Source organism: Balaenoptera borealis (assembly GCF_965194805.1).
Source record: "Balaenoptera borealis genome assembly, chromosome: 14".
Taxonomy (NCBI): domain Eukaryota; kingdom Metazoa; phylum Chordata; class Mammalia; order Artiodactyla; family Balaenopteridae; genus Balaenoptera; species Balaenoptera borealis.
Genome location: NC_138875.1, coordinates 59,356,850 through 59,371,596, shown reverse-complemented (window position 1 = coordinate 59,371,596; position 14,747 = coordinate 59,356,850). Strand labels below are relative to the sequence as shown.

Sequence of the window (14,747 nt, the reverse complement as noted above, 5' to 3'; positions counted from 1 at the left end):
TCACTTTCCAGGGTCTCCGCGTGATCTGTCTTAATGAATACTCTGCATGTGTCGAGAAAGGCTAATTTTAAGAAAAAGTGTTCATTCTTCCAGCATTTGAAGAGAATCTTTTCAAAAGCAAAGTATCTGTGTGTTGGTTTTGAGTGTTAGAATGGAACCCATTAAAGAAAGGACTTTCAGGTTTTGTTTTTTTGAAGACTAATTTTAGCCTCCAACCTATGGAACCAGTGTGCCTAGAGATGAATTGTTATTAATTTTATGAATAATGATACGAAGAATTCAGTTCCTGTTTAATGTAAGGGAATGGGGTTAGAATTTATACATGCTGATGTCTGATGAAGTGCAGAAATGCTGCATGGTAAGGAAATTGGGGCCAGGTTCTACCTCATACTCATGATGCTTGTATAGAGTTATCTGAACACATAAAAGAACCAGAGATTTTAGGCGGGAATTGGAATATCCGTGGGTCCTCTTTGGTTTCAACGAAAATTGTAACTCATAAATAACATTTCATTATTGCTTAGAATATTTGACAAGGCATTGAACCTGTATAGATCAAATACCAACTTTTGGCATAGTAAAATGAAGTTTTCCTTTTAATATTTGTTCTAATCTTCTATCATTTATTGTCTCCAGGTAAGTGTCACTTGACAGCAAATACCTAATGAGAGGCACTGTGTAAACTTCTCCTGTAAACTATCAAGCATCCTAAAATTTATTGCTACTGCTATTTTTTGTATAAAGCCTGTATATAAAGTTTGAATCGTCAATTTCACTCATGTAATCTAAGCTATATGAATACTTGCATATGTGTGTAAAGATGGGCGTTGCTTGTACTCACAAGAAATTGGAGGAGGGCACTAAAATATCTACCTACACGGGATTGATTAAATACCTAGAGTGTATTGTGGTACATACCTAGAGTGAAATATTGTACCAACACTGAGAAAAGAATAAGGCATTATCTGCATGTACAGAATTGGAGAAATGGCCAATGGAATTATGAAAGTGAACATATGATGTGATGCCGTTTCGGAAAACATTCATATCCGTATGTATGTCCACATCCACAGCTCCATGGCTGTACGTGCCCAGAGAAATGTCTGGACGGGTGTTTTACACTTCTACTTTGCACAGTTCTATACTGTTTGTGTATTTTACTTCTTCAGTTACAGAAAGTCCACACCATCCCCACAGCACACACCCCCTACACACACACACACTAATAAATTAGTACACTATTAGGGAGAGACGGTATGAGTGTGAACATTCCATATGTGCTCTGCGTCTGAGAGGCCCCGAAAGACATGCTTTGTTTTCTACATATTTTGTGTTTTCACCGAAGTCTGTCCCTTTAGTGTTTAAGGAGGAAAAAAAGTCAGAAGTGAAGCAGGGCACATAGCAACCCTGTAACTCATGCTGGGAACTTCTCTTACCAGCCAGATACCCCAGCTGTTATTTTAGTGGTTTGCAGGTACCCAGCCGACCCTCTAGTTGGTGATTTAAAATGTGGAGGCAGAGGTTATTGAGAAAAAGGAACACGCCAGAAGTTGAAGTCCGCGAGCGAGGGGATCCGCATCTGAGCGGATTATCCGGTCTTGGGCGCTCTGTCCTTTCGCTGCTGTAGCCCATCGCCTGACTGCCCACCTTTAGGTCCAGTTATCCTCAGAGCCCGCCCTCACTCTGCTCTTCTCTCCCCTGCTTTTCCCTCTTGCCCTTCACTGCCGTCAGGTGTATCCCCAGCACTGGTCCAGCTCCCTTCTCCCTGCTGTTCCCCGTGTTTGCTCATAGTCACGTGCGGCTCTCTCCAGCCACCTTTTCATCTAATAAGTCAGATAATTCACGTACATCTCAGAACAAGCCCCTTTTCACCTGGGAAGCTTTCTTGTTTGGTGACTAATTAGTTGTCTTCTGTAAATCGGGCTGCATCCCCTCAGCACTCACATGGTTGTCACTGGACAGGCATCTGTGAGTATCTTCTAGATACAAGAGATGCAAACGCTTGTATCGATTACGTGTTTATTTTCCTTTTTTTTTGCCCAAAAGAGTATAAGCTCTAAAAAACTTGTCCAGTTGTCCAGTGTAATCACTTATTTTTTAGAACAGTATCATGTACCCTAAGAGTAATGAATAGGTACCGTAAGAAAGATTTGAAGTTGTGTATCTGAAAATTCAAAAAAAATTCTTTTCTTCCAGTTTTAGCCCCACTTGTGTCTTGGAAGGTGATCACGATTTCCGCTGTGATGCCTGTTTTCTGGGCTACGAAGGACAATATTGTGAAAGGTATGTCACCTGCCCCTTTTATACGCATAGGACATATTTATGAAAGTGATCGGTAGCCCTTAGCAGTTTGGATGTGCGCGATTGATAATGCAAAACGAACCCCCCCGGGCATTAAGATAGGTAGATGCACTTCCTTGTGACCATCTCATCATCCTTTTAGGAAATAAAATGCAGAATGAGGTGGGTGGGCCTGTGTTCCCTGCACTTCACGTGGCAGAAGTGATTACTGTCCTTGGGAAGCTGCTCTGTGTGGTTACTCACTGGTGTTGACCCTCCTGTCTGTCCTGCGTGTCTCCTTCTGTAGGTGCTCCTCGGGCTACCGTGGGAACCCTCAGAGGCCGGGCGGCACCTGCCAGAGGTGTGACTGCAGCCCGCGCGGCTCTGTCCACGGTGACTGTGACCGCGGGTCCGGGCAGTGCGTCTGCAGGCCGGGGGCCACGGGGCTCCGCTGTGAGGACTGTGAACCGAGGCACATTCTGGTGGAGAGCGACTGTGTGTGTGGGTATCACTCTTCTCAAGGATGAAAGATGGTGTCTCCTCTCAGATGGTTTCCCGCTACGGTGCCCAGTGGCGTCGGCAGGATAGAGAAAGTTCTATTTTATTTTAACTCATCATAGATTCCTTTGCATCTGCCGAACTGAACTTTGTGAGGTGCATTTGGAGCCGAGGAGAAGGTTCTAGGATAACAGCATTTATCTCTCCGGCAGTACGAGCAGCACAGCAATGCCAGCTTCATAGTTCAGCTGGTTAATGTTCCCTCTAGTGGAGCCAAGGGTCAGTCAGAGCAGAGAGGACACCTTTGTGGCTGGTCATTTGTGTCACCAAATTTCACGTATGGCCTCAGCTCTTGGCTGTCATGGAATTTTTTTTTTGCCAGTTCTGATTTATTTGAATAGCAAGTACATGAGGTAGTGACCTTGGGATGTCTCCTCAGTGGTTCGCGGGGAAGGTAGGGAGGAAGCAAGGTCAGGATCATGGCAGTCCAGAGCTCTTTGGCTTTACTTTGTGTGTTTGTCATTAGCAAGACACATCTGTTACTTTCTCCATTCCCCTTCGTTTGTACTTGCTGAAGGTGTCTGCAAACTATCTGAGGAAATCACAGACCAGGCCCTGACAGGACATGCACTTGGAATTCATGGCCGTTGGTCCAAGTCAAAGATGGGCAAACGTGCTGTAAAGGTTGGAGCAGCGTTTCTGTGTGGCCCTGGGGAGTCACTAATGTGACCTGCGTCTGGGCGTCGTCATCTGAGAACAGGGGCCTGGGACCTGCTTACTTCCCGAGGCACAGTTGGCGCGAGGATGAGATGGGATGAGTCCTCGGAAGCACTGTCGATGTTGTTATTACAGGATGCCGTGCGCACGCACGGGAAAACGTGCCGGCCACTTTGCTTTAACTGGAACTTCCTCTGCCCTGTAGCCTGTGACGATGAATGTGTAGGCGTGCTGCTGAAGGACATGGACCATGTGGGCGAGGCCATCCTCTCTGTGAACCACTCCGGCATCATCCCTGTCCCATATGGGATTTTGTCAAACCTGGAAAATACAACGAAATATCTCCGGGTAGGTACTAGGAATACAGAGATAGATAGAAACATGTGTCATGGGGAGGTGAAGAGTCGGCCTGGACAGTAGGGGTCATTTTCTCTGTCCATGCTCCCCATCGGTGCAGGAGCCTCAGTCCCAGTGTCCAGCGCTGGTAGGCGCCAGGCCTTCTTCCCCTGAACCTGACCGGGGACTTCACCACCCACATGATAACTCGTTTCACTGTGGGACAGCTCTAATTGGTCAAGAATTGATCCATAGATGCCTCCTTGTAGATTCTTCCTCTGTGCTCCTCTTTCTCCTGCCTTGTGGAATAAGACAAAGTCCGCTCACCCCTGTTTATAACAGGTCTTTGGATGGTTGAAAACAGCTGACCTAATACAAACACAGAAAAGGAATCAGGATGGCATCTTCTTTAATGTGCTGAATGAAGATGAACTATTTTCTGTCAGTGTATTATTCTTAACTGGAATTGCAGGGCACAAAAGTTCCTCCTCCCTGGAAGACTATATGAAAATCTCTGGGGGTAAATCATAGTTTTATGTTTAGTTAAAGTCTGTGTTTTGATCTGGGTCCAAAAGAAGGTGGGAAGGTAAGAAATTGACTTACTACACAGCATTTTTTCATTCTAATTGGGAAAAGATGTGATTCTTAATTTGGCTTAAAGCCTATGCATGAGAATTTGAGATATTTAATTCACTGTGTTATGCAGTAATGCCTGTGTGTGTGTGTGTGTGTGCACGCATGCGTGCACACAGTGGAATCCAGCCTCTTCAGTGATCCACTCTTGTTAATCCCAGTCTTTTCTCTTTAGATATATTGCAGTTAAGAAAGGTTAGGAAACTCTAAGAGATGTTTCTATATTATTTTTCCTCAAATGGAACGAAATGTTTTGAAAGATAAGAAAAAAAGGGAAGGAAAGAAATGTTTAAGTTTTTTTTCCACTCACTATAGACACGGTCAGTACGTACTACCTCTGTCAGTTTGGGCTCCAGCAGTACAACTGTATTTCTTTTTACCACGTGAGATAAACACTTGATTTCAACTTTAACTCTTTTTGAGTGATTTTCCCTCATTTAAACCACCTTGTTAATTCCCTTAAATGACTTTTTATGTTTATGTAAAGTTCTCAGGAGTTTAAGGTTGTAAACCCTTCACTTTTTCTTGTTTTCACTGTTGACCTACACTGCGACTTGGGCAAGTTGATAACTGTCTTGACCGTAAACAATAATCTAGCGCCTTCAAGTGTTGTTATAAGGTTTGAATAAAGTCATACAAGTAAAGAAATTAGAAGAATGTTGGCATAAATTAAGCACCTAGTTGTTAGTAATTATAAAGGCTTTTCTTTACTTAATACTTTTTTTTTTTTTTAAACATTTAACACATATTTTTTTAAAAGTATTTATTTATTTATTTATGGCTGTGTTGGGTCTTCGTTTCTGTGCGAGGGCTTTCTCTAGTTGTGGCAAGCGGGGGCCGCTCTTCATCGCGGTGCGCGGGCCTCTCACTATCGCGGCCTCTCTTGTTGCGGAGCACAGGCTCCAGACGCGCAGGCTCAGTAGTTGTGGCTCACGGGCCCAGCTGCTCCGTGGCATGTGGGATCTTCCCAGACCAGCGCTCGAACCTGTGTCCCCTGCATTGGCAGGCAGATTCTCAACCACTGCGCCACCAGGGAAACCCAATACTTTTGTATTTTAGCTTAGTAAGCGTTTTTTGAGGTGTTAGCAATTATAGTTAAAATTTATGTGACTCTACTGTTGAAGTTCGGCCAGACTCACCCAGGAATTGCAGCAGTGTCAGTTCTGCATAACCCACCAGACTTTAAATTCATATCTACATAGGAAATACAAGCGAAAGATGGCAGTATGGAACCATGTTGCTGAAGTCAAAACTTAAGTGAATGTGATTCATTTTATTTTTTAATGCAATTTCAAGGAAAGGAGAATTTCTTTCTATGAACAAAAAAGGTAATAACAGGTGATTGTTAGTTAAGAACCAGAAGATTTATTTTGAAGCGTTATAATTTGTTTTCTTCATTCTTTTAGGACTCTTTATTAAAAGAAAATATACAGAAAGAACTGGCAAAGATTCAACTTGAAGGTATCTCAGAACAAACAGAACACCTGCAAAGGAAGGTCAGTTCTTCACGTAAAGGGCCCGCTCCTCCCACCCACCCCAGCCCTTGTGAGCCCTTGCCGGGGGCTGCCTGGAAGGTTCTGATCAGATCTGGGCAGCCTCTTCCTTCCAGGAGCTGTGCTCCAGCTACTTTGTGTTCAAATTGGTTCTGATGCTGCCAGCTTCTGTGCTTTAGTGGGAAGAGGCTCCTGATTTAGTTTCTGCTGTCCTGTCCGCTGAGGGAGGAGTCGGGCTGCCACTTCACCATCACCTCTCATTTCCTCCTGTGAACCAGGGGTGGGCGGCATGAAAAGATGGGGCTTCTTCCCTGTCCTGGATTCACTGCACATGGTGAGAACGGAGGTCCCCACCCCTGCCCCCAGCACCAGCGCAGCTCCTTGTGTGGTGTCGGCAACACTCAGGCTTCAGCCCTGTGCTTCTGATTTGTGGACTTTGATGTCAGCAGGGGGTTATTTATTCTGTTTAGCCCATGCCAGATGAATGGTTTCTAGTGACCAAAAAAGAATCTGCTCATTTGCAGATGGTGAGGGAGGCCTATTGCTAAATTCATAATTTTCACTCATGGATTTTGTGTGTGTGTGTGTGTGTGTGCACACACACACATAGATATGCATGTATGCACGTTGATATGTGTATGATAGTGTATCTATGTATATATGTATCTTGTCTATGTCTCTCAACATCCGCACACGTATACAATCGTGCACCCTAAAATGTATTAGCCTGGCTCCTGTTAATTTAGAATTAATGATGATTTGGGAAGAGTTTAAGGGTTTATGTGTGGGCTTTAAAGTACCTCAGCAAGCAAACATTTGGTAGGAAGTGATAAGCTGATGAAAATAAATTCTTTCTATCCATTAAAGAAGATTCTCTTTGGATTTTGACTAGAAAACACTTTTAGAACCATTCTGAGTTCCCTTACATTCCTGGAAATTACGTTTGTAATTTATGAAACCTTTCTTTTCACAAATTAGAACATTCCTAATAAAAATAACAGCTGAGAGTAGCCCTCAGCCCCTGGACTGCCGGCCTAACAGACATCATCCCACTTAATCATCATGAAGTCCTGTGAGGCAGTGTTATTATGACTCCAGGTTACTGGTGAGGCTGGGGGGGTGTTGAGTACCAGGTCTCCAGCCTGGCAGAAGCAGGCCCGTTTGCCTAACTCTATGTCTTAACTCCTTGACTAAGTTCTCACGGTCAATAGAAATTAATAAGATTTTACTTGCTAGGTTCTGCATATTTGGGTCCTAAAGTGGACATGAGGTCTTCACAATGGAGACATTGGGGGAGTCTGTGGCTTCATGGCCAGTTAGGTTGCCTTTAAAAAAATAGACCATCTTTTCTCACACAGAGTGAGCAGTAAATCAGTTCATGAACGAACTAGTCAACTTCCAACCCAACTGTTGACCTTAGCGTAGGTGATGGTGTACATCTTCACTCTGTGTTCTAGAATATGTTTTGTTGCTTAAAAGAGACAACATCTGGAGTGCCGAAGTTCGCATTGTATTCAAAGTCAAACTAAACTGAGGCCTTCATTTTCCATCAGCTGGACAGAGTGTTAACACGGAGCCAGCACGTGACCAGGGCCACCGAAAGAATCCTCGACAAGAGTCGCGACCTCCTGACGTTTACTGAGAAGCTGCAGGCAGACATCCAAGGTAGTGTCCTCGGAGCCTCGTCTGGCGGGTCTGGCTTCCTTGGTAGGAAAAGCTTATTCGCTTCACTCAGCACATGAGTAACCATGTGCTAGACTCCTAGACTGGACACCTGGAGCCTTCCCTGTGTCCACATTGTTGTCTTTCATTGAGAGTTTTATCTTTTAAAAAATGGGTGTTTCCTTTTTTCTTTTGCACATTATGCCGTACCCTTCGGTCCTTAGTATCAAGTAGATATGGTGCCTCCCCATCCATTATGAATTTGTCAAATGAACACTTGTTAAACAGAGCACATTTGCCGAGTGGTGAGCCGAGGTCCAACAACAGACCACGAGAGAATATGAGATAGAGCGGTTGATTACTCAGGGGGGTCCAGCCTGAGGAAGTAGCCAGCCCACCTCAAGGGGCCACATGAGGTGGTCAAGGCAGGGTGCAGGCAGAGAGAGGGAGACAGGACCTGGAGCGCAGGCCTTTATTAGGGTTTGTGCGTGGAGTGCTTTGGGGTTCCTGGGCTAAGGCCAGATTGGCCAATCCAAAGCCAAAGAGCAGGGTTTTGGTAAGTCCCTGGGGACCTTATCTACGGGGCATGTAAGGGGAAGGTGCTGGGAGACAGGAAGACTGTTGATCACTAGGGCCATTGGGGAAGTCATATCCAGAACTTACATTTGCTTTGCCTCTGCGGCTGCGTCTAGGACATATGCTTGCATGAGGGGCCAGTGTTAGTTTAAGGTCCCTGCAGGCCTCTTAGCTGAATGAAATGGACACAGAGGCAGCAATACCACAGAGTAGCTTAGCTAAACTCTCAACACCATCTCTCTGCCCAGAATAGGAGTTGATGGGATTTGGAGCTTCAGCGTGGTCCCAAAGTATGTCGTAATATCAGAGTAATTTACTCCCTACTCAGCTGGGATGTCCCATCTGATCTGGCTTTTAGAATGCTATTGTCAGTTTTTTGGCTACCAGAAATTCTGGCTTTTCATTTTGGATTATGGTGTAAGGGCATAAAAAGTATAGACTCCAATACGAATCAGACTTTATAGGGCAAAAGGTAAGGATATTATTAGAACAAATGACATGTTTTTTAATATCAAGTATTGGTGGTTTGTTCCTGCAGTAAATATTACTGAGTGCTTCTACATGCAAATGTTCATGCCAGGGGCAGGGAATGCTGCCGTGGGCATGGTAGCCACAGCCCCTGCCCTTACAGAGTTTATGGGTACTGGGGAAGCAGACATGAAATAAACCAGTAATCCCAAGTCCATGAGTGTTTTGACAGAGGATGTCCAGAGTGCATTGGGATATATGGGCTGACCTGACCCGGCTAGAGGTTCAACCCAGTTTAGGTGAGCAGAGCAGGCCTTACTGGAGAAGGTTCTAAGTTTTTCCATTTTAGTACTGTCCATTTTTGAGAGACTTATTCAATGATTGATAAATTTTCTCCATAGAAATCATTGAAAGGGCAGCAACTCTGAATCAGACCTTGGATGAAGATGTCCAGTTACCCAGTTCTACTCTTCAGAATATGCAAAAGAACATTACTTCATTGCTGGAAATCATTCAGAAAAGGAATTTCCTGCAGTTGCACCAAAATGCCACCCTTGAACTCAAGTAAGTGCCTGAATACCATTCATGACACAACCAATTAGAGGTAGGAACTTGAAAGCTGAGGGGGAAGGAGGCAAGTGGAGGAGGAGAAGGAAAGAAAGCTCTCAGTGGGGCAGAAGGTCATAGGGGAAGAGCTGGGTGCTGGCCCCTCCACAAGAGAAAAGTGTGATCAGCAGAATTTCTATCTTTGCTATTACGTCATAGGTTCGGTTTTTCTCTGTGACCCTGAAACAGCATTTCTACTTAGTGTGGACAAAAAGGACCTCATGATACTGTCTTTATTGAAGATTAAGTATAATGCTGTAAACTCTCATGGAAGCAGACACAGGCAGTGGCTACCACTGAAGCTGTGAACTCTAGGACAGATTGACATCATGCCAGATTAATTTAGCTCAGTTACGCACACTGTCATCAAAACCCATGATGTGAAATGACAGATCACAAAGAATTGTTAGACATGGTCACTAGGAGCTTGTAATTTGCTTTCAGGCTTTTTTCTTAGTATTTTCACACAGTAATTACTTGATGTAATAGCAAAGCTGTCTCTCTGCCGGGTTGTGATAAATGTCTTAAGTACTGGTTTAGTCACATAATACTCCATCAAAACTCCAGTCTCTATAGTGAGATGTTTAAACTATTTTTAATATATTTTGCTATTTTAAAGGATGTTGTAATGGACAACTTAGATAAGAATCTTTTTCTGTATTTCACATTATTATCTTATCAGGGTACATGTTAAGGAATGAAATCATTTAGCCAAAGAGTTTGCATTTTGAGGATTCCCGACTTGCATTGCCAGATTATTTTCTAAAAGGCTTTTAAAAACAACATCCACTTCTACCGGCAGCACACGGGAGAGCTGAGCTTACATCTTTCTTCATCACTGAATGGGATTTTTGACATTGTTGTTAATCTGTTCTGTGAGAAACAAAAGGAGGATCTTACTGTGGCGTGGGATTTGGAGACGGGACTAGTAATCTAATTACTAGAACATTTGTTAGGGCCCAAGAAGGGCCCTGAGGGGACTACGGACTGGTCCAGGGGAGCTCAGAAGTGGGCGAGGGCCCAGGGGATGGGGAAGGGGCTGCCGTCTACGGAGCACCTCTTCTGTGCTGGGCGGTGTGGACTTCACCCCTCATGGACCGCAGGTGCTCATCCCCGCCACCTTGTTAGGTGGGAAATATCCAGCTGGAGAAACTGAGGCCCAGAGAATAGTAGTAACTTGCCCCACGTGCAGGCCAATATGAAATCTGGCTACACACCTAAATCTGTCTGACATTAAACCCCATTATTTTCCAGCCCAAAACAACAGGAAGTACCATTTTAGACCCAGTCCATAGAAGATGGGTGGGTGGAACTTCGATGGTCAGCTCAGAGACCATGGCTGTGCACCTACACTAGATTATAATCACCTGTCCCTGACCCAGTCCCTCCCCTGCATCCTCCCTTCACTGGATGCATGGTGCGGGGACCCCCACAGGGAAAGGCTCATACCTCCATGCGGGTGGTCCCAGGACCCGCCTGCAGCTGAGGCAGCCACCCCAGGGCACCCTGCTCTCTCCCCACCCCCCTCAGCTCCCTGCTGCCTCCTGGACCGCATGTAAACATCACGTATTCACTCCAGCTTCCCTCTTCACTCACCATCTCCCCCCATCCACCCGGCTCCAGCTCATCCTAGGCTCAAGGTCCTCCCAGTGCCACGCATGGTCGGTCATCTCACTCATTCTCTCCCCCCGGCTGCACATCTTTCCCTCGGATGGGGAATCCCTGCAGATCCCAGGAGTCATTTTGCAGGGGTCCTCCCCGCCCCAGTACCTTCCATGGTCATGTCATTTGGTCAATAAAGTGGATTGAGCCCACAGGTGGCCCGCATTGTGCTAGGACTTGGGGACACAAAAGAGAACAATAACGCCTTTTTGCCCACTAGGAGCTCAAAGTCCAACTGGGAAAAGTTGACTTTCTGAGTAGCAGTTGAGAGGAAGGGGAGAAGGCAGGGGGCCCTCTCCCCACCTGTGCCCCCTGACCCTCGTCCTCACTAGGCCCTCCTCCTGTCACCCTTTCTCTGTCATTGTAGCTCTTCTATTTCTATTTGGAATAAAGTTATTAATAAGATTCTTGATCTCTCTCTTTAATTTGTAAGTTAAATTATCACTACTGAGACCTTTTATTTAAAAAAGATTTTTAAATGCATTGTCAGGCCTCCACTTTCTTCCATAGATAATCCCTGTACTTAAGTCATTTCAACTTTCATTGATTATTTTAGGAATTATTTCTCAGCCTTTTTATGATAATTCTTAGAAGATTGATAATTTATGCTGAAGTACGGCAGTCCTGTAAGTGAGAGTACTTAGCACACAACCTCGTTGCTTATCGTGCGTGTGTCAGGGTCCCCAAGGCCACCTCCACACTCAGAGTTTCACCAGGACTCCCGTGACTCAGGGCTGAGATTTCCTAGAGCGGCGCATTAAGGATGCACCGCTGGATCCTGAAGAAGATGCAGGGGAGCTGGCAGGAGTCCATGCGGGCTCTCTACACTCTCTCCATCCCAGGAGGGACCACGGAGCACACTCTCCCCCCAGCAATGAAAATGCAGCAGCTTGTGTGTGATGCCCAGGGAAGCCCATAGAGTTCAGCATCCGAGGTTTTCAGTGGGGGCTGGTCCCATAGGCTCCCTCTGCCCAGCACATACCCACATTCCAGAATCCCAGGAGGGAAGCAGGTGTTCAGCCTAAACCACATTGTTTGCACAAATAGTCGAGGCAGTGAGCCACCCTTATCAGTCAGGGGACAGTGGGAGCACTTGCAGACGCCAGCCGAGGGCCAGCCTGGCAAGCAGGCCTTTCTAAGGGTAGCCAACTCCGGCCTGCTATCTTTCCCTTTACTACGCCCTATAAATTATCCTTTGCAGCTGTGTTTCCCAGCTGTTTTCCACGCAGGTGTCCCTGGACCTATCAAAAGATATTTCACTAAAGAAATGTGTCCTGTGCCCAGATAATTTGGGAAATGCAGTGTCTTAAGGAGAGACAAGGTCTTTACTACAAGTCTTCAGGCTGATGTTTCATGGATCTCCAAAAGGAGCCTGGAGAACACAGCTAAATGTACTGCACCACGCAACCCTTTCTCATGGAACTTGCTTACCTGTTCACAGCACTAGTGTTGTGGAGAAACGCAGTTTGAGAAACACTGTTTTACTGTGTTAACTAAATAAATTTTACAGGAAGAAGCTAAGGAAGAGTGCTGAGGGTTTTTGTGTTTTTTCTTTTTAGTCTTTCAAGTCACTGCTGACTATATCATTTCATCTGATCACAGTTTAGGTGGTAAATTCATTTCAGAGATGAAAATTTGACCTCTATATTTAAATTTCTTAGAGAGATACCTTCTTTAACAATATGAATTGACAGATTCATGGCCAGACGTTAGGAATATATTGGATTTATTTGTGTGTTTCCCATGTGCTTTTTTTAGTTCTTGTTGCCTGTATCATAATGCAACATCTTGCTATCATTTTTATAATCATTAAAAATCATAAGAATGTTCAAATAATTCCTGACAATGCTCTAATGATGTCAGAGTTCAAATATGTATCTTTGGAAAATGTTTTTTTGTGGTGTTTAGCCCAGCGATCTGATAATCTGTGAAAGCTAAGGGTGATTTACAAGGCATTTTCCATGAAATTTTTCAAAGTTCTTCTGACAAATTGAAGCAAGAAGTTAATGGGATATATTCAACCACTGCAAAGTTCTGTAGTAGGAAAATTGTATCATTCTATAGAGCTTTAAGTTTAAATCTGATTGAAATAGCAATTTATAAAAGAATAGGGGAAAATGTCTTTCAATTTCCTAAAGCTTGCTTTTATCAATGGTACAAATTATATCTTTATGGCAATTTGGATTTGAAAGTTTTTATAAAATCTGTTTTTTAACTAGCTGCAGAAGAACCTTTATATTGTATAAATACACTGGTAACTTGAGAGCAAATCACTGAAGAGTCTCCTTTTTTCAATTTCTGGCCATATTATAATGAAAGATTTCAGTTGCCGTCATTCACAGACTATGGTCCCAATTTTCTGAATCAAGATTCACTGAGATGGTTTCTTTTAATTCCATTACTAAAATATGTTAGTAGGTTTGTGAATAAGGAGAGTTTATTAAGGATAAAGTGTAAATCTGCCATACTAATAGCTGTCTTAGAAAAACTGTTTCCCTTTTTAAGAGATTACGAGCTACCACTTAGGACGTCACAAAGAAACTCAGAACGATTATGTAAAAGTTTCTTCCACTATCGGGGTCGGGGGGAGTGGTGGTGGGATGAATTGGGAGATTGGGATCCACATATATACACGAATATGTATAAAATGGATGACTAATAAGAACCTGCTGTGTAAAAAAAAAGTTTCTTCCACTCTCATTTCAATGATATGAATTTTGTTGTTCATTTCTTACCACGTGAGCCGTCTATTATTTTCCCAGGGCTGCTGAAGATTTATTGTCACAAATTCAGAAAAATTACCAGAACCCACAGGAAGAGTTGGAGGTATTAAAAGAAGCAGCAAGCAGCCTCCTTTCAAGACGCAACAGTAAAGTGCAGGCCGCAGAAGAGCTCCTGCGGGAAGCAGAGAGGAAGGCCCAGGAAAGCGGCCGTCTGCTGCTCGCTGTCAGGGCCAACCTGCGAGAGTTCAACGTGAGTCTCACCAGCTCTCTCCCCGTTAGGGCTGGTACCCAACTCTCCCATGTAAACGATACCAGTCTTAGCTTCTTAAACAAATGAGCCCCGAAGGCTAACTTCAGCACATAGTGTCGGGCACCGAGGTTCAGAAGCTGACTTGCTTTTATGAAGCATCCTTAGAGGTGATTTTTGCTACAGGATAAAAAGCTGCGTGTTCAAGAAGAACAAAACTTGACGTCAGTGCTAATCGCCGAAGGAAGAGGGCTGCTTGATGCTGCCGCTGCACCTGCAAATGCTTCAGGAAAGGCTCTAGCAGTAAGTCCCAACTCAGCACAGCTGCAATACCCAAAGTTTCCAGAGAATCTTCCCACGTCTCAGATACATTGTTAAACAGTTGCACATGTAGTCACAATGTCGATTTCTCTATGTAGCAGTTAGAGCATCACCGGGATAAGCTGCTTCTGTGGACTGCCAAAATCAGGCACCACGTAGATGACCTGGTCGTGCAGATGTCCAAAAGAAGAGCACTGGACCTTGTCTACAGAGCGGAGGACCGTGCCACTGAGCTCCAGAGACTGGCAGGTGCTCTGGACAGGTGAGACCACACCTTGCAGGAATTCTCAGGTTGTGATCTGTGGATCAGAGAGGATAAGCATGGCTATTTTGATCACAGTGTTGAGTTAAATTCTTTTTTTGTCTAAAAATGAAGACTTCTTTTTTATTTCCATGGCAAGGAGGATTTTCTCCCATGTCTGGTAACGTGGTTGACCATCAGCAGGACTGTATGATGGAAAAATGCAAACTGAACCAGATAGGAATGAAAACAAATATTGTGCTCTGATATCAAGCCATTGAGGC

At 44.3% G+C, this 14,747-nt stretch overlaps 1 protein-coding gene and 1 long non-coding RNA gene across 2 annotated transcripts in view; one reads left to right on the top strand and one right to left on the bottom strand.

Moving 5' to 3' along the window:
• Positions 1 to 14,747, top strand: part of LAMA1 (laminin subunit alpha 1) — a 152,606-nt gene that overhangs the window by 94,214 nt on the left and 43,645 nt on the right. Inside the window, exons 31-39 of the mRNA XM_082353446.1 lie at positions 2,197 to 2,283; positions 2,588 to 2,781; positions 3,701 to 3,843; positions 5,871 to 5,960; positions 7,511 to 7,622; positions 9,065 to 9,227; positions 13,694 to 13,904; positions 14,088 to 14,204; positions 14,321 to 14,484. Of these exons, the coding sequence (XP_082209572.1) occupies positions 2,197 to 2,283; positions 2,588 to 2,781; positions 3,701 to 3,843; positions 5,871 to 5,960; positions 7,511 to 7,622; positions 9,065 to 9,227; positions 13,694 to 13,904; positions 14,088 to 14,204; positions 14,321 to 14,484 (1,281 nt within the window). The remainder of the gene's footprint in view (positions 1 to 2,196; positions 2,284 to 2,587; positions 2,782 to 3,700; positions 3,844 to 5,870; positions 5,961 to 7,510; positions 7,623 to 9,064; positions 9,228 to 13,693; positions 13,905 to 14,087; positions 14,205 to 14,320; positions 14,485 to 14,747) is intronic.
• LOC309610602 overlaps positions 3,851 to 14,747 on the bottom strand; it is a 33,046-nt gene continuing 22,149 nt past the window's right edge. Inside the window, exons 2-3 of the long non-coding RNA XR_014234075.1 lie at positions 5,604 to 5,658; positions 3,851 to 4,200 (exon numbers count right to left, since the gene is read on the bottom strand). This is a non-coding gene — a long non-coding RNA (uncharacterized lncRNA). The remainder of the gene's footprint in view (positions 4,201 to 5,603; positions 5,659 to 14,747) is intronic.